Source organism: Microcebus murinus, chromosome 2 (assembly GCF_040939455.1).
Source record: "Microcebus murinus isolate Inina chromosome 2, M.murinus_Inina_mat1.0, whole genome shotgun sequence".
NCBI classification, from domain to species: Eukaryota; Metazoa; Chordata; class Mammalia; order Primates; family Cheirogaleidae; genus Microcebus; species Microcebus murinus.
Window position 1 is genome coordinate 7,109,691 of NC_134105.1, and position 24,476 is coordinate 7,134,166.

The window sequence follows — 24,476 nt, forward strand, 5'->3', positions numbered from 1 at the left end:
CTTTGTAACCCATTAACAGGCTTAAGGCTTTGCAAGACAAACCTGCAGATCCTCAATTTACACAACAAATCTATGTCTGGTGACTTATCTCTGATAAACAGCTCCTTTTATGTTAAAACATTCCAAGCCTTTAGACAAAGCTTCATGTCTTTAACCAATTATAAGCCAAAGATTCTTTAAACCCACCTATAACCTGTAAGCCCCTCCTCGAGATAGCCCACCTTTTGGGGCCAAACCAATGTATGCCTCCCACGTATTGATTTATTTATAACTTCACCTGTAATCCCTGTCTCCCCAAAATGTATAAAACCAAACTGTAACTCAGCCACATTGAGTCTACTTGCTCTAGGCTTCTTTATTTTTTTTTTTTTTTGAGACAGAGTCTTGCTTTGTTGCCCAGGCTAGAGTGAATGCAATGGAGTCAGCCTAGCTCACAGCAACCTCAAACTCCTGGGTTCAAGCAATCCTACTGCCTCAGCCTCCAGAGTAGCTGGGACTACAGGCATGCGCCACCATGCCCGGCTAATTTTTTCTCTATATATTAGTTGGCCAATGAATTTCTTTCTATTTATAGTAGAGACGGGGGTCTCGCTCTTGCTCAGGCTGGTTTTGAACTCCTGACCTCGAGCAATCTGCCCGCCTCAGCCTCCCAGAGTGCTAGGATTACAGGTGTGAGCCACCGTGCCCAGCTCTGGGCTTCTTGAGTATGGCTCCTGGTCATGATCCTCACATTTGGCTCAGAGTAAATCTTTTTAAAATTATTTTACAGAGTTTGGCCTTTTTTTCCGTTAACACTACAATTCGATTCCATTCTGACGTGATCTACCTGGAATTAGTGGCAGATCCCACAAGGTAAGGCCCCAGCCCCACAAGACAGCCCTCACTCCACATGCCCATCACAAGTCCAGGCCACTCATACTTTTCACTGACCAGCTGCAAATCAGGGGGCTCCCACGACCTCTTTAGGGTTGATAATTTGCTATAGTGGCTCACAGAACTCAGAGAAACACTTTGCTTTTGTTTACTGGTTTATTATAAAGAATGCAACTAACAGAAGAGGTGCCTAAGCCAACGTGTTGGGTGTGGGTGGGGCTCGGAGCTGCCATGTCCTCTCTGGGTGAGCCACCTTTCCAGCACCCATGGAGGCTCCCTGAACCTTTAGGGTTTTATGGAGGTTGTAGTATGTAGGCATGATTGATCGGTGATTGAACCAATCTCCAGCCCTCCCTGGAGGTCGGAGGATGTTGGGGGGCGGGCTGAGAGAGAGAGAGAGAAAGAGAGAGAGAGAGAGAGATTGAGAGTGAGTTCCAAAGCTCTAATCACATGGTTGCTGCCTCTGGCAAACTGCCCCCATTCTGAAGCTATCCATGGGCTTTCAGCCACCAGTCCTGTCTCATGAACGCACAAAAAGACACTCTTATCACTCCAGAGATTGCAAGAATTTTAGAAACTCTTGTGTTGGAAACCTGGGGATGTGGATCACAGGGTGCAGAGTTTCAGTGAGACAGGAGGAATAAGCTATAGCGCTTGCTCTATTGCACGGAATGGTGACTATAATAAATAACAATGCATCTTGTATCTCAAAGTTGCTGAAAACATAGATGTTAAATATTTTCATCACAAAAAAATAAGTACTTGAGGTGATGGATTTGTTAATTAGCCTGATTTCATCATGACACATTGTAAACATGTATGGAAACATTGCATTGTACCCCTTAAATATCTACAATTATTATTTGGCAGTTAAAAACTTTTTTAAAAAAAGACTAAATATAACAAAAGATACAGCCTACAGCTTCCAGGGCTACGGCATGGATGGAGACCAAGGTAGGAACTTCCCTAAGACCAAAACTCCTTCCTTCCCCTCAGCCAGCCTAGCATTTGGTTTCTTTGTCCCCTAAACTGTAAACAGGACCGGATTCCCCCACCACAGGTTTAACTTTTGTTGTAACAGTTGAAGCCACTGCTCAGGGCAGTGGCTAGAGCAGGAAGTTCTGACTGCGTTTTAGAGAGGGCTCCAGGCTTCCAGGCTTCGCCAGAGTCCCGGATTGTCTCATGCACTTTTTGTGTGACTTTAAGTAAGTCCCTCCCTTTTGAGTGCTCAGGTTGTCCTTCTGAACAAAGAAGGCTTTGAGCTGGCTATGCATTTCCAAACTCACTACCTTGGGGGGCTGGGTTCCCCCTGCAGACTCACTGAATCAGAACCCCCTGGGGCCAAGTCTTCTCACCGAGGCCTTTCCTGGCCTCCTATCTAAAATTATATATCCCTCCTCCCTGTCTTACTTCTCCATAGTCACCACATGCTTTACTCTGTGTCCTACATTGATTTTGCATATTGTGCATCTCTCCTGCCCTGCTGGTATGTAAGCAATCATTTATAAACAATGTAACTTATCAATTTTAACTGTGTTAGGGACCAAATTTGCAGGTGGCAGGCCAGGAGGGCGGTTCCTAGGGGTGGAGAAGGTGGGGGGAGACCAATCAGAGAAAGGGACTGCAGGAAACCGCAGGACACCTGATCATCAAGTATAGCAATCACCTGGTTACATCCCCCCTAGCCCTCCCCCAGACCAGGCCAATAAAAGGAAACCAACCACCTGGGCGACCTTAACATCTTTCTCCACTTGTGGAGACTGACCGTAAGGTACTCTCCCTTTGTATGGCTCCCTTTTTTTCTGCGATAAAAGCTGTTTGTATGTCACTCTGTCACTGGCCCTGCTTGTGAATTTTCCAAGCAAGGAGCCAAAGAACCAGGACAACAGTCCGCCAAGAGAACGGACCTGACACTTGGTGTCGAAACCCAGGAATCTCTCTTCTTCAAAGGTAAGGTGCTGGAGTGTGTGTGTGTATGTGTGTGTGTTTACTGGTGGTGGCTTGTCACATGTTCTTCAGGTCTCCTTGCTTTCCAGAGTCTGCTGAGATGTGGTGAGTAGTGCAAATATGGTGTAAACCCTGGACTGGAACTCCTGTCCTTTTTGTTAAGATCCTAGGACTCAGGAGATGGCATTGTGGCAATCCTATCCTGCTACATGCCAGTCCTGATCTTGTGGGACTCCCCTCACCCCAGTCAAAAGGGGGCGAGAGTGAAGTCATGGTGTGGGGAAAGAACAAGAAGCCTTTCAAGACTTAAAACAAGCCTTAACCCATGTGCTGGCCTTAGGAATACAGAACTTAGACAAACCCTTTGTATTATATGTTGATAAGGAAAAGAAAGAGGCTATGGGAGTTTTGGTACAAGAGTTTGGAGGGGAATTGCAACTGGTAGGATATTTTCTAAAAATTTAGACCCTGTAGCCAGAGGCTGGCCCCATCGTTCGAGAGTACTGGCTGCCTCGGCTCTCCTGGTAGAGGAAGCTCAAGAGTTGGTCCATTCCAGGGCTCTCAAGGTTCGGGCACTACATGATCTGGCTCCTCTTTTTTTTTTTTTTTTTTTTTTGAGACAGAGTCTCACTTTTGTTGCCCAGGCTAGAGTGAGTGCCATGGTGTCAGCCTAGCTCACAGCAACCTCAAACTCCTGGGCTCAAGCGATCCTCCTGCCTCAGCCTCCCAAGTAGCTGGGACTACAGGCATGCGCCACCATGCCCGGCTAATTTTTTGTATATATACTTTTAGTTGGTCAATTAATTTCTTTCTATTTTTAGTAGAGACGGGGGTCTCGCTCAGGCTGGTTTCGAACTCCCGACCTCGAGCAATCCGCCCGCCTCGGCCTCCCAGAGTGCTAGGATTACAGGCGTGAGCCACCGCGCCCAGCCGATCTGGCTCCTCTTTTAACCAAACATGGACCGAGTTGGCTGTCCGACAGCCTGGTGTCACGATATCAGCTCCTCTTGATAGAATACCCAGACGTTACCCTGGAAACCTGTGCAGCCTTAAATCCGGCCACGCTCATTCCGGCAGCCCCAGGAGAACATGGAATTGTGCTGTGTCCCGAGAGTAAGCCAGATTGGGTCCAACATCTTCCTGTTGCTTTGATGCGGATCCGTGTCTCTCCCAGAGGGACACTAAGACTCCGTCCTCTTGAAATCTTCTCTGGCCGACCATTCCAGGTACAAGTTCTCAGGGAATGAGTGGAGGCTGGTTATCTGCTAGAACACCTCACAGATCTGGGGAAAGTACAACGGGCATTGTTGGACTACGGGCAACACGTCTTGCCTGGTCCACAGGAAGGGAAAAATCACTTCCCCCATATAACCAGGGGCTGGGCCCTTCTTAAAGATTGGAAAGAAAGGGGACCTGCCAATCAGAGCCCATGTGGAAGGATTTTTTACCCCCACAGGAGTCAAACTGAAGGGAATGAGAGCTGTGTACACATCTCAAGAGCTAAACCGGGACGTGCCCAGAGTCCAACACCGGCAAGGATGCTGAGACGACAGACACCTGCAAGTGCAAACCAACTGGAGCATTAAAGATTCTCTTCAAAAAGGTGAAATCATTAAGCCTCATGGGTTATGCCACCACAGATAGTAAAAATCCCTACATATATTTCCTGGTCTTATGATAGCCTTTGCTAGAATCCTCTGCATATTAGATATATCTGTTGTGCCGCATGGGTGTACTACTGCATTTTCCTATTTTCCAGCACCCATTATTTTCATATTTTCATTACGATTTCATTTTTCTTCATCTTACTGCAACTTTTTTTCACTATTACCAAGTATGACCTGGTTGTTACCATTTCTGGGACCTTTAGTGGCCATTGTCCTTCTATTAATATTTGGCCCGTGCATTTTAACCTTCTCATTAAGTTTGTGTGTTTTCAAGGCTTCAACAGTTCCATGTGAAGCTTATGCGAGCTTGGGGATTACACTCCATACCTGAACAAGATAATACCGCTAGCCGTGGAGCCTCTGTGTAAGGCCACAAGTGACTTCCACCTGCATGTCGCTTGTAAAATAGGTCATCGAGCCTGGGGAAACATCATCCCTGTTCAGCTGGAAGTAGCTACAGAGGACGTGGACCTTCAGCCCTGTCAGGTGTGACCTCTTGGCAGACTGTTGTTCTGGATCTTTGGCTCCTTGCTTGGAAAATTCACAAGTGGGGCTGATGTAATGGAGTGACCACGGACAGGAAGCAATTTCACACAAATGGCTTTTACTGCAGAAAAGAAGGGAGCTATACAAAGCGAGGGTATGTCCCAGACGAGTCAGTCTCCACGAGTGAAGAAAGATGTTAAAGTCTCCCAGGTGGTTCCCTTTTATTGGCCTGGTCCAGGGTGGCCTTAGGGGGGCTGGGGCAGGGAGGGGATGTGACCAGGTGATTGATATACATGATGGTCAGGTGTTCTATATTTTCTTGCAGTCCCTTCCCCTGATTGGTCTCCCAGAGTCTCCACCCCTAGGAACTACGCTCCTGGCCTGTATTTGCAACCTGAAGATTTGATCCCTGCCTAACAAGTATATAGTTCAATGACTTTTGACAACTGTATACAGCTTTGTGACCATGACAACCATCAAGATAAAGAACAGTTACATCACTCCAAAATTTCCCTCCTGCCCCTTCCTAGTCAATGCCCTGCGTACACCCTTGTCCCTTGGCAACCTCTGACCTGCTTGCTGCCTTTGTAGTTTTTTCTTTTCTGAAATTTCATAGAAATAGAATCATTACAGCATGTGGTCTTGTGGTCTGGTTTATTTTCACATAGCTAATACTTTTGAAGTTCCTCCCAGATAATGCCTGTATCAGTAGCTTGTTCCTTTTTATTGGTGAGTAGTGTTCCACTGTGTGTGCATCTACTGCAGTTTGTGTATCCACTCATTTTGAATATTTTGGACATTCGATTATTTTGGACATTTTGATTATTTTCTTTTTTTGGGCTGTGATGAATAAAGCTGCCACAGGGCATTCTTGTGTAAATCATGGTGTGGGCATATGTTTTAATTTCTCTTGGGTGATACTTAGGAGTGAGATTGCTGGATGGTAAATGGATGTTTACATTTATGGGAAACGGAGGTAACAATGGTTGAATAAATGGTGCCCTGGCATCTGCACTATTAATGACGTCACCAGGTACAGCCAGGTGTCTGTGCTGCATGATTTTGACTTTGAGATCATTTTGCTCCAAAGCGCGGGCTGCCTTATGCCTTCTATCTGTGGAGTTTGGGGTTTTAGTTTCAAACTTCAGCCCCGGAGGAGACCCAGCATGGAGATTCTGAGGGGTTGATCCCACCTACCAGGAACCCAGGCCTTGGTTAGGAGTGAGTCAGCTCACAGTCACCCTCATTAGCTCAGCATTATGAGGGTTGATAATTATTATGATAAATACGCTCTTGCAACCTTGCCATCCTGCTTCCTGCATCTACTGACTATATATGAGCCTGAGGTGTTCCTCTTGCCCTACTTGTGATAATACAAGAATGAGGAGTCCGTTTGTTCATTTATAACATACTTATTGAGTCTTTTTTTTCCTAGGCAATGTCTAGTTGTTGAAACATTTGTGAAAAAAATAAAATCTCTGCTTTCATGGCACTTTCAGAGAGGGAAAGATGGCAACATATGTATAAACAAAGATAATCTAGGTTCTATGAAAAAAATACAACTAAGTAATGGATAATGGAGCTTTAGATAGGGAAAAGTCCAGTCTAAGGTGGAACATCGGAAGCAAGGAATCAGCTATATGAATAGCCAGAGCTATTCTGTAGCCATTGGCCACATGAGACTATTGGGGACTCAGAATGTGGCTAGTTCCCATTGAGATGTGCTGTAAGTGTGAAACATACCCGAATTCCAAGAAGTTACTGTAAAAAAAAAAAACCCTAATGTATCTCAATAATTTTTTCTGTTGCCTACATGTTGAGATGATACTATTTTGGACATACTGGATTAAAAAAAAATTAAAGTGAAGTTCATTTCTTTTTTTTTTTTTTTAAGACAGAGTCTCCCTTTGTCCCTGGGCTAGAGAGCCGTGGGGTGATCATAGCTCACTGCAGCCTCCAACTCCTGGGCTCCAGCGATCCCCTTGCCTCGCTAGGGAAAGGCATGGTCTACTGATTGATGCGGCTGCTAAGGGGAGAGTGGACTGTGGGGGGACCAGATGGAAGATCAGTTGCACCTTCCCGTGGATGGAAGGCGGGACGTTCTAGGAAGAAGAATCCTAGGTTCCCATACTCTCTGAGCCAGGGTCATATGTGGCCCTGCCTCCCGTGGGACTCAGTTTTCCCGCCTGCAAAATAGGCCACAGCATCCGCCAACTCTGGAGAAGCCCGCAGCCCTGCAGGAGCGGCCGTCGGCGCCAGGGGGCGCCTCCTCGATGACTCGGCGCTCGGCTGGCCAGGCGCTGGCGCGCCGCCCGCTCGATTGGTCGGGTCCGGGCGGGCCTGAGCGCCGCTTGTCTGCGCCATTGAGGAGCGGCGGGGAGGAAGCGCCGCGCAGTGCCGGGCGAAGGCGGGCGGCCCGGGGCACCGACAGGTAGGGGCCGAGCGGGGCCGCGCCGGGCGGCGGGCAGCACCGGGGACCACAGGGCTGGCGCGGACCCGCGGTCGGCCGCTCGGGCTCCGCCTCAGACTTGGGGTCCGGGGCCCACCCTCGGGGAGCGCGGCGCTGGAAGCCCGGGGACCCCAGCGTCCGGCCCACCACCTGAGCCCCTCCGGGGAGCCCTGGGGGCGTCCGCGCCCCCGAGGACTCCGAGCCTGTCCCCCTCACGGGGCCTCTCTGCGTCTGAGCCCCCGCGGGCTCCCCAGGAACAGGGTCGGGGCTGGCTGAGCCACGGGGACCCTGGCGTCCATGTCCTGGGGAGTCTGAGACCCCGCCACTCTTTCCAGGGTCCCAGCAGCCTGGCGCCCTGGGATTGAGGGGTGTCAGTCTGCGTCTGTCCACCTGAGTCTCGGTCTCTGCGCGGGACCCCCACGTTACACCCAGGAATGGGGCGCCAGTCAGTTCTCCAGGGTGTCTTAAGTACTCCCTTTAGCCAGCTACCCGAGGTCACGCTTTGGGGTGGAGACGTCAGGCCTAAAACCTGTATTTATCTCTTGGATCCCAGGGTGCCGAGACCTTCCTCCCAGGTGTGGGACCCTCGGGGCATTCCCCCCGGGAATTGAGCTAAGGGGTGGTGGGTCTCCGTTCCTTGGAGGTGGGGTTAGGGTTCTGAGAGCTGAGGGAGTGGCAGGAGGGCTGTGGGAGCCTCGCCTTCTGGGCTCTCTCTCCCGTGGAGCCGCCGGCCTGACTCCCGCCCCCGGCCCCCTGTCTCAGAGCTCCCTGACGGCGGGGTGCATTCGGCCCGACCGCCCTGAGGAGCTACGCCCGGGTACAGCGGCCGGTCCTTCCTATTCCCAGGTCTGGCCGCTCCTCGTGGGAGGGGCCTGGCTCAAGGTCATACCCGGCTGTCTGCCCGCTGGTGGGCTGAGCAGGATCCCCACTGTCTCTTGCCCCACCGGGTAGGGGAGGCCAGGTGGGGGTTAGTGCCAGGCAGCTGTCTAGAAGCCCCGATAGACCAGAGTGTAAACACTTTGGGATTCTGGCCAGTCTGGCGGCCCTTCCTGACACCGGATTCCTTAAGGGAATCCTTGAAGTGGCTTCAAGCCCGGTTCCAGTGCTTAGCAGAGCTAATGGATGCTTTCTGGTTTGGGTTAATTTACTGACCAGGGCGTTTTACAGTGCTAATCACTCATGTTTTTTTTTTAAATCTGTGTTTCGCCTTCTTTTACCTTCAGGGAAATTAGGGTAGAGCCTGAACTTGTTTACAAACTGACTGGTTGTTTCTCTTTATTTGGAGAACGTTTGTAGTTGGCACTTCAGAGAGAGTTGGCATTTAGGGCCAAAATTAGTGGCAATAACTCCAAAAATAATGAGTACTCTGACTTTGGCACCTTGCCTGAGTGTGTTTGGAGTTCACATAGTGAGACTAGACTAGTGAATTTCACATTTTATTTTCACAGATTTACTTGTTTAAAGTTACAGTAGAGAAATGTATCTTTTATTTAGACTGTTAAGCATTTTTTATTTTTAAAAATTTGTTCTTGTAACAAATGTACCCAATAATCCCTAGCAGATTCCTAGTTTTACATAACTGTAAACTTATCTTTGGGCCTTAAAACATATCTTTGGGCCAGGCGCAGTGGCTCACGCCTGTAATCCTAGCACTCTCGGAGGCTTATGTGGCAGGATCGCTTGAGTTCCGGAGTTTGAGACCAGCCTGAGCAAAAGGAAGACCCCTGTCTCTATACAAAATAAAAAAACTAGCCTAGCACTGTAGCATGCACCTGTAGTCCCAGCTACTCAGGAGGCTGAAGAGGATCGCTTGAGCCCAGGAGTTTGAGGTTGTTGTGAGCTATGATGATGCCACTGCACTCTATAGGGCAACACAATGAGACTCTGTCTCAACAAAACAAAACATAACAAAACATATCTTTGGAAAGAAATTAGGCAGTTAGGCAAGTATTTTACTGAATGCCATTTTTTTTTTCTTTCTACTGTCTCTGTTGACAAATAAAAATAAATCTTGTCTGAAAGTGCAAGATAGTGTTGACAAAAGCCAGTCTTTCTGGGAGATGGAATTAACTCTTAAAGGGACTTTGTGCTTTGGGTTGTGATTCAGTAGCAGCAGCCTTTCAGTTGGAATAAGTGTATCTTCTGGCACTAAGATGAAGCAGTAGAGGTGGGGCAAAGTATTTGGAAAGGATCCTGAAAGTAGGTTGGTTCCCAGTGGGATGCATGCCATAGCAAATCCGTTGTGCCCAGCACGTTGGCTGATGACCAGTGTGGGTGAATCAGAGCAAGATTTGGGCTCTACTAGCTGAGCAATCTGAGAACCCATTTAAACTTTTGTCTCAATTTCCCTCTTAACTTTTTGTAATATTAAAATTAATTTTTTTGTAATATGAACATAAGTTATTATGATAACTTATGATAACAATATAAACATCAGTTATTAGAACGGGCAGTAGTAGGTACTGAATCTAAATACTGTAGCTGGCACCAGAGGATTTCTAGAGTTTGTAATTATTGACTAAGGTTGTTCATTGTATTAGCATCATGTGGTGCCCAGGTACCAGAAATGAAGTTCCAAGACTTACAAGAGTAGTGATAAAATGCTGCCTTCTCCTTCCATTTATGTTATTTTATGAATGATCCTCATGAATAAATTTGCAAAATTTAATTAGGGCAGCCTTAATTAGGACCATTGGAGACTGTGAATTTCATTCATACACTCTCTTAGGGCATTTTGGCCTTAATCTAGGGTAGGATTTCTTAACATTTGCCCTGTTTACATGTGGATTGGCTGATCTTTGCTGTGGGGGCTGTCTTGTGTATTGTAGGTAGTAGTTTCCATGGTCTCTACTCACAGATGCCAGTAGCAGCCCCTAAGTCTTGATAATCAAAGATATCTCTAGACATTGTCAAATCATGCCCATATGAGAACCTCTGATCAGGGCAAACTAATCCCAAGGTAAATCACTATAAGCAAGCAGTTTAATGTGCAGTTAAATAAAAAAGATACACAACTTTGAATTGTAGGTAATTTTTGGTAAATTTATGAGTGACTATTCCTTGCAGCTGCATCAAAATGTAGAGGTATTGGTTTGGCCCTTCAATTACTGATGGGGACAATTTATAGAGATTCTTACCGTCTTTTAAATTTTTTTTTTTTCTATTTGTCTACCTTCAGGCAGGCAGAGTAGGAAATCAGCTTGGAAAATCATCCAGTTTTTCTGTTGATTTCCATTTTTTTCTTTCATAGATTCTTCTGTGACCATGAGAGAGAGAAAAATGATCCATGATTTTTAAAACCTTTTCCTGAGGATATAGTCATGTTGGAAGGTCTGGTAGCCTGGGTTCTCAATACCTATCTGGGGAAATATGTCAATAACCTGAACACTGACCAACTCTCAGTGGCACTTCTCAAAGGTGAGTACATGCATTTCTCTTTGGTAAAGTATTGCTTTGCAGGTGGCATTTCTGTTTTTTATATATTTTATGTTTTATTGAGAATCATAAAACCTAATACCCAGATGGCTTTTTACTAAATATGTGTAAAAAGATAATATGTTCTCCCATATGACCCTGATGATTATTGCAGGGTAACTTAAGTATGTAGCTGTATTGCTGTAGATTTCGGGTAACTATTAAATATTAAAACCAAAACAATCTATAATACCGGTGCCTGTGCTTTGCCCTAATTTTTTAGCTTCATGAAGCTTTATGGAGGCAGCCACGATGAAGTGACAGTGACTTTGGTTTCAAATATTGTTTTGTCACTTACTAGCTATGTGAACGATAGCTAATATTGAAATTCTGAGCCTCAGAATTTTTTTTAGAAAAAGAGGTAATGTACTTTCACAGGGTTGCTTAAGGATCACATGGTCTAGCATTTAAAGATCCTAGCTTGCTGGCATACAATAAACACCCAATAGACGTTTTAAACTATAGTACTGTGAGGTCTTCAACAGAATTTGTGAGGCCTTTTCTTGCTTAGCAGTAAAGGACTGAAAGCTTAAGATATTTTAGCCTTTATAGGTATGTGCTTAGTAAATGCAATCCCTGATTTGGCACCGGGATAGGAAAACTGCACTTTCTCCTTTTCCATGTTTTAATTTAAATTCTCTTTAATATCTGTAGAGAAAGAAGGCAAAGTTAGTCTGCAAGCATGTGAAATCATAGAAATTGAAAGGAAAGCTCAAATACAGTGAAAACCTCACCTTCCGGGGTATGAGTTTTGGCAGGTAGACCAGGACAGGTTAGTAGAGAAAGCAGTGATACAGATGTTTGCATAGTCTGAGAATAGGGTACCAGTGGTTCACTTGTTCTTTAAAATGTGTTGCTTTCCAAGTGTTTCTGACCAAACACTTGTGGCAGCAATAGGCTATGGGAGCTATCCCAGTTACCATTCTTCACTCCCTTCCTTTAACTAGAGACAGAAGTGAGTTCTTTCCTATTCTTCTCCTGCTTTTCCTCCTATCCTTAGGAGGGAGCAGCTAAGTGGAAAGTGAAAGTGGCCAGTCTGTCAGGGAAGAGGAAAAATGAAACAAAATCATTATTCTCTATGACTTTTTAAAAAAGTAAAATTTTTTTTTTTTAGAATATGAAGAGAAGAGTGAGAAGGGGAGTTAAATTTCTTTTTTTTTCCTTTTTTGAGACAGGGTCTCACTGTCACCTCGGGTAGAGAGGGTGTCATTGTAGCTCACTGCAACTTCACACTCCTGGGTTCAAGGGATCCTCCTGCCTCAGCCTCAATGCCTGGCTAATTTTTCTGTTTTTAGTAGAGGTGAGGTCTCGCTCTTGCTCAGGTTGGTCTTGAACTCCTGAGCTCAAGTGATCCTCCCGCCTTGGCCTCCATAGTGATAGGATTATAGGTGTGAGCCACTTGCCTGGCCATTCTCTGTGACTTTTAATGAACCTGTGGAATTTGAGGAATGTTTCTCTGCAGAATAGAAAAATGCTTTCCTTTCATAACTGGTGTTAGTGCAGTATCACATACTTATGAATCCAGTGCACACTGCAGTGCTTGGCCAGAAAAATCGTGGCAGCATTACAGTGCCCTGAGAGAATGGCTTTGTAAGGAAGCTAACACTGTTTGTTCATCTCGATGACACGGTTAACCACGTGTGGGTGTGGAGGGTACTAGACAGGAATGAGAGTGTTATTTCAGTCCATCTGTAGATATTTACTGTCCTACATGTGTTGGGAGATGCAGAGGAGACTGAAAGATAGTGGTCAAGAGTATTGATTTTGTAACCAGACTGTAGGTTTATTCCCTTTACCAGTAATTTGGACAAATTACTCAATTTCTTTATGCTTCAGTCTCCCTTTTTGTAAATTAGAGATAATGTTAACTATCTCATAACATTCTAAGGACTAAAATTAATGTGGGTTAAAGAGCTTAGAGCTGTTCTTGGCATATAGTAGTAGGCTTTCAGTCAATGTTAGTTATCATCATCATCCTTCTTCACGATCATCAACATATGATTGGCTGGTAGGTTGGACTTCAAGGGTAGATTGTGCACACATGCTATTTTGACAGTAATAACTTGCAAAGTAACATACAAGTAGTTGAAGGACAGAGATAGCACTTGTGTTAGGATTTCTCTCATACAGTCATTCAACAAACATTTATCGAGCACCTGCTTTGGTCAAGACTCTGTGTTATGGAATGATACAAAAAGGGAGGCAGTAGATTATATGCTCATGTGTAGGGTTGAACCCTGGTTTCTCCACCTATAAGCTGTCTATGACTGTGGCGGTTTACCAAAGCCTCTTCACCCACTTTCCCTCTCTCACTTGCTGCCCGAGATCAGACAGATCTGGTATGAACTCTAGTGCTCCCACTTACCCCTCTGATTTTTAAGCAAATTGCTTGTCCTCTAAGCCTCATTTTTCTCATTTCAAAAATTGAGAAACTAATGTATCCTTGTTTTGTTGTGAGGATGAAATGAGATAAGGTATATGAAGTGTCTGGCACATAGTAAGACCTCAGTAAATGATAGCTGCTGCTGTTATTACTCCACCTCCACCACTATAGTCCCTGCCCTTAGAGAGCTGGTAACCTGTTGGGGAGACACAGTATATGGTAGCACAAGGCAGTGTATGTTCAATTGTTATGCTGGAGATACAGGCATATGCAGTGGAGCACAGAACAGGAGAGCCATTCATTCTGTCTGTAGTACTCTGGGAAAGCTGTTATGGAGGTAGCTTTTGAGTGGATCTCAACAGGATTTCAATAGGTGGCACAAGGTGGTTCACCACATTCCAGGTAGAATGAAGCCTGTGAGCAGAGGCAGAAAACTTGCAGCGCATATTTGGAATGGTTTGGGGCCAGAAGGTAGAAGAGACATCCAGTGCCATGTCAGGGAGTCTGAACTTTGTTCTGTGTGCGTATCTGTGTGTTTGCGATCCCAAACTTCAATTCCCTGCCTTTTTCTTTTTAGAAGCTTTGAACCTCAGGTTGGCCCCTTAAATAACAACCTGGAGCAGAGGGAAGAGAATTCAGTAGTGATTAGAGATGACTGAAAACCTACCTACCTCTAAATTCACCCCTAGCTTTAGTGAGTAGATTTCTTGCTAACCTGAGATGAGGAGTTTTTGGATGAGACATCTATGAATAAGCCTGTAAATTGTCTGTCTGGAAATAAGTTAACAACATCATTTATAAAGTACCCACCTACTTTGAGTGCTTTGCTGCCAGGCTCTTTAGAGGGACCTTTCCCAGCAGGGCCAGTTGTGGGTACATATTTGAGTGGGTAGAGGATTAGGAAACCTTCAGTCGGAATCATGGCTGTGTTGTTTTGCCTGATTCCTTTGCTTTTGGCTTGCTGCAGGCTGTTGTTGCTTCTTATTCTTTCCTCTATTTCCTCATCTTTCTAGACCTTCTCCTTTACTCTCTGCACTTACTTCAGCATCTGTAACTTTTCGTGGTGTGAGTTGCCTGTAATTCCTTCCACTTCCCCAAGGCTGTACAGCAGCAAAGGAAACCCAGGGCCCACCTGCCTTTGTGACAGATTTGAATATTGAAAGATAAGGCGGTTCCAGGTGCAATTGATGCCCTTCAAAAGAAGAAACTGTACACTTGCCCCCTTTAAGTCAATTTCAACTAAGGAAAATGTTTCATGATTTTTTTCCACATGATTATTTTCTCCTCAAATGTGGAAGTGGGGAGTTGTCTGGGGTTGTCTTTTCCTTTTAGTTAGTTGTAAGATATGTGGGGCCCCACATGGACAAATATTCTGCAAAAATAGAAAAAATGAGCTAACTGCATTTGTCCAGAACCTACCAAGTTACTAGATTTGAATTCTTTAGAAGCCAATAATCCACAAATCCTGAATACTCATTTAAAAGAAAAATAATTGAGTTTCTTGGATTATTTTGCCTTTGGAATAAGAGACTTGTCTGCCTTTCTTAACCAGTTAATGGTTGTTGTCTATGCTCCCTGTTCTTGAAAATGTATATCTCAGACAGATTTAAATGGTTCAGAAATTATCTTGTGTTGTGCAAACAATTTTGTAAAATGATGGCTCTTTACCCAGCAATTTGGGGATAGGAACCTACCTTTTCTTTTATGTTCCCAGTGGCTAGCACAGTGCCTACTACAGAATAGGGCTCAGTATATATGTGTGAATGAATGACTTGCATAGCTGGGAGAGTGAGAGATCTAGCTGTCCTCTTGTCTATGTACTTTTGGGTTTAAGTCATCATAAAAGCTGGATCTGAAAAGGACTTTCAGTGGTGGTCCATTTCATTTCTTTGCTTTCTGAGCCGTTATTGCACCTACAAGTAGAGGTGCAAAGTAGAACATGCAGAGGTGGTCTCTCCAGAAGAAAAAGTGTAAATCCTTTTAATGACCAGTTTTATTAACTAAACCATGGACTTTGGAATGTAGTGTGCCTTGCACTCTTTTTTTTTTTTTGGTGTGTAGAGGGGTGAAGGTGGGAGAGGCTTGTTAAAAATTATAGATTACTGTGTATCATTCCTCAAGATTCTGATCTAGTAGGGATGGAGGTGGGGCTCGAGAGCTTGCATTTCATCCTTGGTAAGACAGATGTTGATGTCCTTTTGGTGAATATTAGCTTGATCTAGGGGTCTACACACTGGCCAGCTTGCCAGATTTAGTCTGCAGGCTAAGAATGGCTTTTACATTTTTAAAGACTTGTTAAAAAAAAAAAGACAATATGCAATAGACATCACCTAGGCCTAAACATTTGCTATCTGGCTCGTTACAAAAAAAGTTAGATCCTTGCCTAAATGCTTCATGCTTCAGCTGTCATTTATATGTTAGAGTGGGTGGTCAGGAAATTAGTGTAGATAACACAAATGGGCTGGTGGTAGCACCACTGTGACCTTTTATAGCTCTAGTCTAGATATAAAACTTTCCCATTAACCTTCAATGCTTTACACACATAGGCACCCACTGTATTTGTTGGATGGATATTTCATGATGTTCTTTTCATTTGTAGGTGCTGTTGAATTAGAAAACTTGCCATTAAAGAAAGATGCCTTGAAAGAACTGGAATTACCATTTGAAGTCAAAGCTGGTATGTAAAGGAAAGGTAGAAAGTTTTGAGTCTTTGTTTGTAACGTGAAACTGAGAGCCCTGGAGTTTTTATCTGTTTGACAAGGAAGAGGATGGATAAGAAGTATTAGAGTTTTGATCAGTCTTAAAGTATGGTCTCTGGGCCACTCGTATCTTTGGGGTGGTCAGGAGGTCAGGTGGCCCCCAGACTTACTGAATCAGAATCTCTGAGAGAGTATTATTATTATTATTATTTTTGAGACAGAGTCTCACTCTCTTGCCCTGGCTAGAGTGCCATGGTGTCAGCCTAGCTCACAGCAACCTCAGACTCCTGGGCTCAAGGGATGCCCCTGCCTCAGCCTCCCAGGTAGCTGGTACTATAGGCATGCACCACCGTGCCTGGCTAATTTTTTCTATTTTTTTTTTTAGTTGTTTGGCTAATTTCTTTCTATTTATAGTAGGGACAGGGTCTCACTCTTGCTCAGGCTGGTCTCGAACTCCTGAGCTCAAGCAATCCTCCCGCCTCAGCCTCCCAGAGTGCTAAGATTACAGGTGTGAGCCAACGTGCCCAGCTTGAGGGAGTATTATTGAACCTGTGTTTTAATAAGCACCCCAGGTGATTCTTATGTTTACTAAAGTGTGAGAACCTCTATTCTAGGTACAGGGCATTCTTATTCTAAGAGAATTCATTATAGGTATTATAGAGAGTTAGCTTACAGAGGTGGGATCTGAAATAGTATGCTTGGGTTTATATTCTATTTCTGCCATTTTCTGGCCATGTGACCTAGGCAAGTCTGTGTGTGCTTCCTTTAAGATGAAATAATAATAGTATCTATATCATAGGATTGTTGAGAGGAATACATGAATTAATACAATAAAATTATTCCGAACAGGCAGAGAGGAATACATGAATTAATACATTAAAGTTACTCTGAACAGGCCACGTGCGGTGGCTCGCACCTGTAATCCTAGCATTCTGGGAGGCTGATACAGGAGGATTGCTTGAGCTCAGGAGTTTGAGACCAGCCTGTGCAAGAGTGAGACCTGGTCTCTACAAAAAACAGAAAACTTAGTTGGGCATGGTGGTGCACACCTGTAATCCCAGCTACCTGGGAGGCTGAGGCAGGAGGACCCTTTGAGCCCAGGAGTTTGAGGTTGCAGTGAGCTCTGATGATGATACTGTACTCTACCTGGGGCAACAGAGCAAGACTCTATCTCAAAAAAAAAAAAAAAAAAGTTAGAACAGTGCCTGGCACACCCAATAGTTGTTAGCAGTTAAAGGACTTCTGGAGGTACCAGCTTGGGTAAGGAAATACATTACCAAATAAAAATAGTCACTAATGAATGACTCTTGTAAAATTATTCCCTATTCAGATACCTCTCATCATTCAACAATAGCTTGTTGATGGCAGTCTTCCCTTTATTTTGGGTGCTTATATTACAATAAAATGCAAGTATAGTGCAAATTGATTACTAGGTGAAATAGAATGGAACTCTTTCAAAAGATTGAGGCTTTCTTAAAGTCAGTTCAAGTGATGGGTGAATTGCCAAAATCACAAGCAAAGACACTGACAAATTCTAGAGTCTGAAAGAAACCCTGAAGAATCACAACATTGTGGCTACTTCTAAGACAGCATTATTTTGGTATCAAAGGATTTAGATGCTCTTGGGAAAAATTGATGAAGTTTTCTAATATTTTTGTGAAAATGACTTTTTTTTGCCTTTTGCATTTGCAAAAATGACCTTATTTTCTGCAAAATGTAAGTAAAGTATAAGAGAAATTATATTTTGCTTGTCATAGAGCTATCAGAATGATATACATCCTTAACGTGAAGTGCAACTGTGCACTAATTATAATTAAAATTATTTGTGAAAGTTTGCATATGGTTTTATATAAATTTTATTAAATATAAACTTATTTTCATTTTTTAGATAAAATCCAAATTTTTCATTATTGTAAAATTTCTTAATTTGTTACTATTAATAGATTACTTAATGGATCATTTGGTGTTGTCATTAAAAATATCATTGTTGATTTTTTTATCTTATTTTATTTTATTTATTTATTTTTTTTTGAGACAGAGTCTCGCTTTGTTGCCCAGGCTAGAGTGAGTGCGATTTTTTTAATCTTAAAGATAACAGATTGGTCCCACTTAAATTCTAGATCTTAGAGGGTAATGATTGCACCTTGATAACATATGGTATGTTTCACAGGTAGAATATTAGTTGAGCTGGTAGATCTTTGAGCAACCCATTAGGACGGTTCTTATGTTCTTATGCTTATGTGTTATTCCTAGAATGGTGATTTGCCTCTTATAAATTGAATTTTTTTTTTTTTTTGAGACAGAGTCTCGCTTTGTTGCCCAGGCTAGAGTGAGTGCCGTGGCGTCAGCCTAGCTCACAGCAACCTCAAACTCCTGGGCTCAAGTGATCCTCCTGCCTCAGCCTCCCGAGTAGCTGGGACTACAGGCATGTGCCACCATGCGCAGCTAATTTTTTCTATATATATTTGTTGGCCAATTAATTTCTTTTTATTTATAGTAGAGATGGGGTCTTGCTCTTGCTCATGCTGGTTTTGAACTCCTGACCTTGAACGATCCGCCCTCCTCAGCCTCCCAAGGTGCTAGGATTACAGGCGTGAGCCACCGTGCCCAGCCTTATAAATTGAATTTAAAGAAAGCATGTATTCTAGGAGGCTTGGCTAGAAATGGAAGAACTCAGGAAATGAGTGTTACCATTTGTGTTACTCCATTTTGCACTGCTATAATGGAATATCTGAGGGTGGGTAATTTATAAAGAAAAGAGGTTTGTTTGGCTCATGATTCTGCAGCCTGTACAAGAACCATGGCACCAGCATCTGCTTCTGGTGAGGGCTTCCGGGAGCTTCCAATCAAGGCAGAACGTGAAGGAGGAGGAGGCCTGTCACATCATGAGAGAAGAGAGGGAGAGAGAGAAGACAGTGCCAGGCTTTTTTAAACAGCCAGCTCTAGTAGTGAGAACTCTAGCTAGCCATTTGTGAGAGATCTTCCCCCATGATCCAAACACCTCCCACCAGGCCCCACCTCCAACACTGGGGATCAGATTTCAACATGAGATTTGGAGGGACCAAACATCCAAACCATATCACCCATTTACCAAGCCATGCTTTCTCATCAGCCAGGTTCTCAGGAAGAATCAGAATTCTTTATTGAGAGGGTGCCAGTGCAGTGTTTCCCGTGTTTCAGTCTGTGATGGTTGTGTTCAGGACTGGATAAATTATAGGTCTGATGACTCCCATGAGTACTTATCAATCAGCCAGTTAATAATTAACAAGAAATGAGTCTTGTGTCCATGGGCTTGTGCAGGTGCTATGGCAAGAAAGACACCTTAAGGAAGTTTAAGATGTAGACCAGTTGGGAAAGAGATAGTTTCTAGTTTCTAGAGGAGAGATGTTGCATTTGATATGATAAAGTCTCACTGAACTTTTTCTAGCTTCTAATTAGTTATGCTTTGTTCTTAGACGTCTAAGCCTACAAAACTGAGGCTACCATTTGTTTCACATTTGCAAGAGCCTGCCGCCTGCTTTTTAAAATTAAAAAATAAATGGTAAGGCCGGGCGCGGTGGCTCACGCCTGTAATCCCAGCACTCTGGGAGGCCAAGGCGGGCGGATTGCTCAAGGTCAGGAGTTCAAAACCAGCCTGAGCGAGACCCCGTCTCTACCATAAAAATAGAAAGAAATTAATTGGCCAACTAATATATATAATATAAAAATCAGCCGGGCATGGTGGCACATGCCTGTAGTCCCAGCTACTCGGGAGGCTGAGGCAGGAGGATCACTTGAGCCCAGGAGTTTGAGGTTGCTGTGAGCTAGGCTGACGCCACGGCACTCACTCTAGCCTAGGCAAGAAAGCGAGACTCTGTCTCAAAAAAAAAAAAAAAATAAATAAATGGTAAAAGTAATATAGGCTCCTTAAACAAAATCAGAAACATACAGAAAAATGGAAAGAATTAAAAATGTGTACAGACTTTTAACAAGACTTTACTTCTCTTTCCAGGCTTCATTGGGAAAGTAACCCTTCAGATTCCCTTTTATCGCCCCCATGTGGACCCTTGGGTGATCTCCATATCCAGCCTTCACTTAATTGGAGCCCCAGAAAAAATACAGGATTTCAATGATGAGAAGGAGAAGCTCTTGGAAATTGAACGCAAGAAAGCGCTACTGCAAGCCCTGGAGGAGAAATGGAAGGCAAGGCCAAGATCCTGTTAGCCATAAGAGCACTTGTGGTGACACGTCTGCTAACACTGGCTCTTTCCTTTGTAGAGTGAACGCCAGCAGAAAGGGGAATCCTACTGGTATTCAGTCACTGCCTCCGTCGTTACGAGAATTGTGGAGAATATTGAAGTAAGTCCTGTTGACTTCTATAAAGTATTAATGTGAAAGGCTTAAATGTGTTTCACTTCTTAGTTGTTTCTTGTGGGTTTAACTGACACAGGGTGTACATGGGGCTGGCTGCCCAGGTGTGCTCGTTTGTAGGTTATGCCAAAGGGAAAACCTGAAAAGCAAGTCCTGTGCTGTGTGGCAGACACAGGTATTTCTTGCTTCAGCTGGTGTGAGTAGGAGTTTTTGTTTCTCTTCCATTTCACTTACTGCACTTTCTTTTTGAATGTTGGAATCCTACTTGCTGAAGGAATTATCTCCTGTGAAGCCAGGTTACCTAAGCCCTGATGGCTGTATGGTTTCAGAGCAAATCACTTACCCTCTCTAGTCTCAAATTCTTTTTCTGGAAAGTGAGAGAGGTTGGTTACATGGTGTCTAGTTGATTACATAGTGAACTGTGAACAGCCCACTAAGGTATTTAACCTCTCAATGATGTATCTGGTGGCGACTGGATGAATTACAGTGCTGGAGTTGTTGGCCACGTTTTCTACTTTAATTACAATTTTTTTTTTGTCCTCAAAAACTGGATCAGGGTCCACACTAAATTTTGTGAATGTCAAAATTTATTACCTCTAGGGTTTTCTTGCAATGCTGAGGTGACATAGGCCAAATGTGTGCAAGGTATGCCATGTCCCCCAAATATACAGTCAGAGGCTGTTGGTTTCATAACTGTTATAACTTTGACAAAGAGATTGGTACATTGCGGTGACTGCTTTTGACTATTTTTTCTGTAAAGATGGGAGTCTTGCTATGTTGCCCAGGCTGGTCTCAAACACCTGGCCTCAAGCGATCCTCCTGCCCCAGCCTCCCAAAGTACTGGGATCACAGGTGTGAGCCACTACACCTGGCCAAGGTGACTGCTTTGAATTGTTTCAGGTAGTTACTATTTTTTAGCTATCAATGATTTTAAAAAAATTTGTCTGTTTTTTAGTTTTCTTAACAGGTTTATTGAGATATACTTCATATATCAGAAAGTTTGCCCTTTTAAAATGTACAATTTAGTGGTTTTTAGTATATTTACAAAGTTGTACATTAATCATCGCTATATAATTCCAGAACATTTTCATCATCCCGAAAAGAAACCCATATCCAGGGCGGGTGTGGTGGCTCATGCTTATAATCCCAGCACTTTGGGAGGCCAAGGCGGGAGGATAGCTTGAAGTCAGGGGTTTGAGACCAGTCTGGGCAACATAGAAAGATCCTGTCTCTACAAAAAATAAAAAATTAGTTGGGAATGCTGGTGTGTACCTTTATTCCTAGCTACTCTGGCAGCTAAGGCAGGAGGATTGCTTGAGCCCAGGAGTTTGAGGTTGCAGTGGGCTATGATGGCATTACTGCCTGGGTAACAGAGTGCAACTCTGTCTCTTTAAAATAAAAAAAAAGGGGGGGGGGAAAGAAACGCATATCCAATTAGTGTTCACTGCCAATTCCCCTCCCTACATTCCCTGGCAACTACTAATCTACTTTCTCTCTGGATTTGCTTAATCTGGACATTTGATATAAATGGAATCATATAGTATGTGGCCTGTCTGCTTTCACTTAGTGTAATGTTTTCAAGGGACATCCATGTAGTAGCATGTATCAGTACTTAATTCCTTTTTATGACTGAATTATATATTTCATTTTATGGAATGTCGAAGATAAAGCCTGACATTAGTTAAAGAAGTAAAAATAGATTTTATTCAGTAACTATTGACAGCAGGGGAAAAAGCCGAGTTCCACTCTGACTTGTGCAGAGGTGGTGGGTCTTTTAAAGGGGGCATGAGGGTGTAGGGAGGGAGAGTGAGTGGGGACGCAAATGAAAATTGCAAAGTGTTGAAGTGAATGTGAGTAGGCCAGCCGAGTCTGCTAGCTGACAGTGATCAAAGTTGGGATTCTGTCCTTCAGAGAGACTGGGAGGCAGAGGCCCTACCCTTCCTGGTGATTACATTTCAAAGGAATGGCTTTCAGGTCCTTGAGTGGTGCAGTTTCTCCACATCCTCATCAACACTGGTTATTGTCTGGCTTTTGATCATAGCCATACTAGTGGGTGTGAAGTGATAATCCCTTTGTGGTTTGTGTTTGTGTTTTCTTTTTTTTTTGGAAGAGGAGAGTTTTATTTCTCATGAAGTTTTCAGACTGCAGCGGCCATTCCCGCAGGCTAGGAAACAGGGCTCCCAGCCACAACCGTGCTTCAGGGGAGGGACAAAGGGAACAGGATGTTACGCTGAACAGGGTGGCTAACTATATATACATGTTTATGGGAAGAGTCATGAAAGTTAAGAGAACTTTGCTCCTGTGCAGTGGGGCTTTTTATCTTTTTATGGGGTCCATGTTTAAAAACGGCCACCCTCTGTGTCAAAAAGGTGAAACAAGATGAAACAAAAACACTCTCTGTGCATGTTGTGTAGACTGTTAAAGCCACTTTGTGTTTTGTGGTCTTTTATCGGGGAAGAATGATGGTCTGACCCTTAGGAAATAAAGCCTGATGGCTGTTAGAACGGGAGCGGTAAAATCCTGCATGTCATGGCTGGGAACTGAGTTTTAAGGTTTCTCTGATCCCCTTGGCCAAGAGGGGTCAATTCAGTCAGCAGAAAGATTAGCATTTTATTTTTAGTTCACAATGTAAATGGTGGTAGACTACAGGTGGTATAGTTGCTTAAGAGGAAGCTAGAATGCTACATGTGGTTAATGGATTGAACATCAGTATAAACTCATGCTTAGCTTAATATAGATGTAGATAGTTACACAGAAATAGTTATAGATACATGTTGCCGGTTAGATATGGGACACGGGCCAGTATAAACACATGTAGAGTCATATGTCACTTAATGATAAGGATATATTCTGAGAAATGCGTCGTTAGGTGATTCATCATTGGGTAGTTTAAACAGCAGAAATTTTCCTTACAGTTTTGAAGGCTGAAAGTCTGAGATCAGGGTGTCAGCATGGCCACGTTCTAGTGAGGGCACTCATCCTAGCTTCTGGATGGCTGCCTTCTTCCTGTATGGGGTAGTGGGGAGACAGAGAGAGAAAGAGAGAGAGGGAGGTTTACATTTTTTAATTGCTAATGATGTTGAGCATCTTTTCTTATGTTTATTGGCCATTCGTATATCTTTTGGAGAAATGTCTATTCAAATCTTTTGCCTGTTTTAAAAATCAGCTTGTTTGTCTTTTTATTGTTGGGTTATAAGAGCTCTTTATGTATTCTGGATACTAGTCCCTTATTAGCTATATGATTTGCATATACTTTCTCCCATTCTGTAGGTTGTCTTTTCACTTTCTGTAATTATTTTTCAATTTATTGAAGCAGAGTTCCTTTTCTGTTTGCTCTTACAGGGGCAAGGGGAAATATATACATACATACATACATACATACAAAGTTTATATGCTCTGTTGGTGTCTGGGTCTGGTTGTTGGGATATAGAGGTAAGATTAAGATATCAGCAGAGCAGGAGGAACATTTATTTGGATATGATTGTATTATTCTCTTTAATTACTTTTTAAATGTATCTTCTGAAATGAAGCTATGCAGCTCTATTTTTAAGATAACAGTGATCACAAATGTCATTCATGTGCAGTTTGTGATTATAACTTTCTCAAGAACTTAGAGAATACTGGGTATGTGTGTGACGTGTTTGTGTAAATGCCTGCTATGGTTTACTTCAGTGACTCGAGATCAGTTTGACCTCTACTTATAGCATTTCACATACAGAAGTTGTCTACATGTTTTCTTCTTTTTTCTCTTCTTTGCAGTTAAAAATTCAAGATGTCCATTTACGCTTTGAAGATGGTATCACCAATCCTTCCCATCCTTTTGCGTTTGGCATCTGCATTAAGAATGTGTCCATGCAAAATGCTGTGAATGAGCCTGTGAGTATGAAATACTCAAATACTACAAACCAGGAAGAAAGCAGTGTTCTAGAGAATTTGGGGCTCTGCCTTTTGTCATTTTATGTCACGTAAATGAGATCTCATTCCTTTGCATTAGTTCTGCGGTAGGTATGCATGTCTCTTGTCTGTATGCAACAGATCTAATTTGCTCAAATAGAGAAACAGTTAATTTTCTCTGACCTTTGGTTATATCACTTTTATTTTACACGTGAGGAATCTGAGGTACAGAAGGGATTTCATTCTTGATTTTC

At 43.4% G+C, this 24,476-nt stretch overlaps 1 protein-coding gene and 1 long non-coding RNA gene across 4 annotated transcripts in view; both read left to right on the plus strand.

Moving 5' to 3' along the window:
* The first annotated feature begins 3,425 nt into the window (after positions 1-3,425).
* LOC105882695 (uncharacterized) lies at positions 3,426-5,853 on the plus strand. Its single transcript, XR_012923224.1, has 4 exons — positions 3,426-4,046; positions 4,277-4,423; positions 4,762-5,183; positions 5,299-5,853. It is a non-coding gene; the product is annotated as an uncharacterized LOC105882695 (long non-coding RNA).
* A 1,460-nt stretch (positions 5,854-7,313) lies between these two features.
* VPS13D (vacuolar protein sorting 13 homolog D) overlaps positions 7,314-24,476 on the plus strand; it is a 256,274-nt gene continuing 239,111 nt past the window's right edge. For all 3 annotated transcript variants that reach the window (XM_020281677.2, XM_075994141.1, XM_075994149.1), the window contains exons 1-6: positions 7,314-7,404; positions 10,673-10,839; positions 15,879-15,956; positions 19,970-20,160; positions 20,236-20,316; positions 24,088-24,204. In XM_020281677.2, the coding sequence (XP_020137266.2) occupies positions 10,743-10,839; positions 15,879-15,956; positions 19,970-20,160; positions 20,236-20,316; positions 24,088-24,204 (564 nt within the window). In that variant the 5' untranslated portion in view covers positions 7,314-7,404; positions 10,673-10,742. The remainder of the gene's footprint in view (positions 7,405-10,672; positions 10,840-15,878; positions 15,957-19,969; positions 20,161-20,235; positions 20,317-24,087; positions 24,205-24,476) is intronic.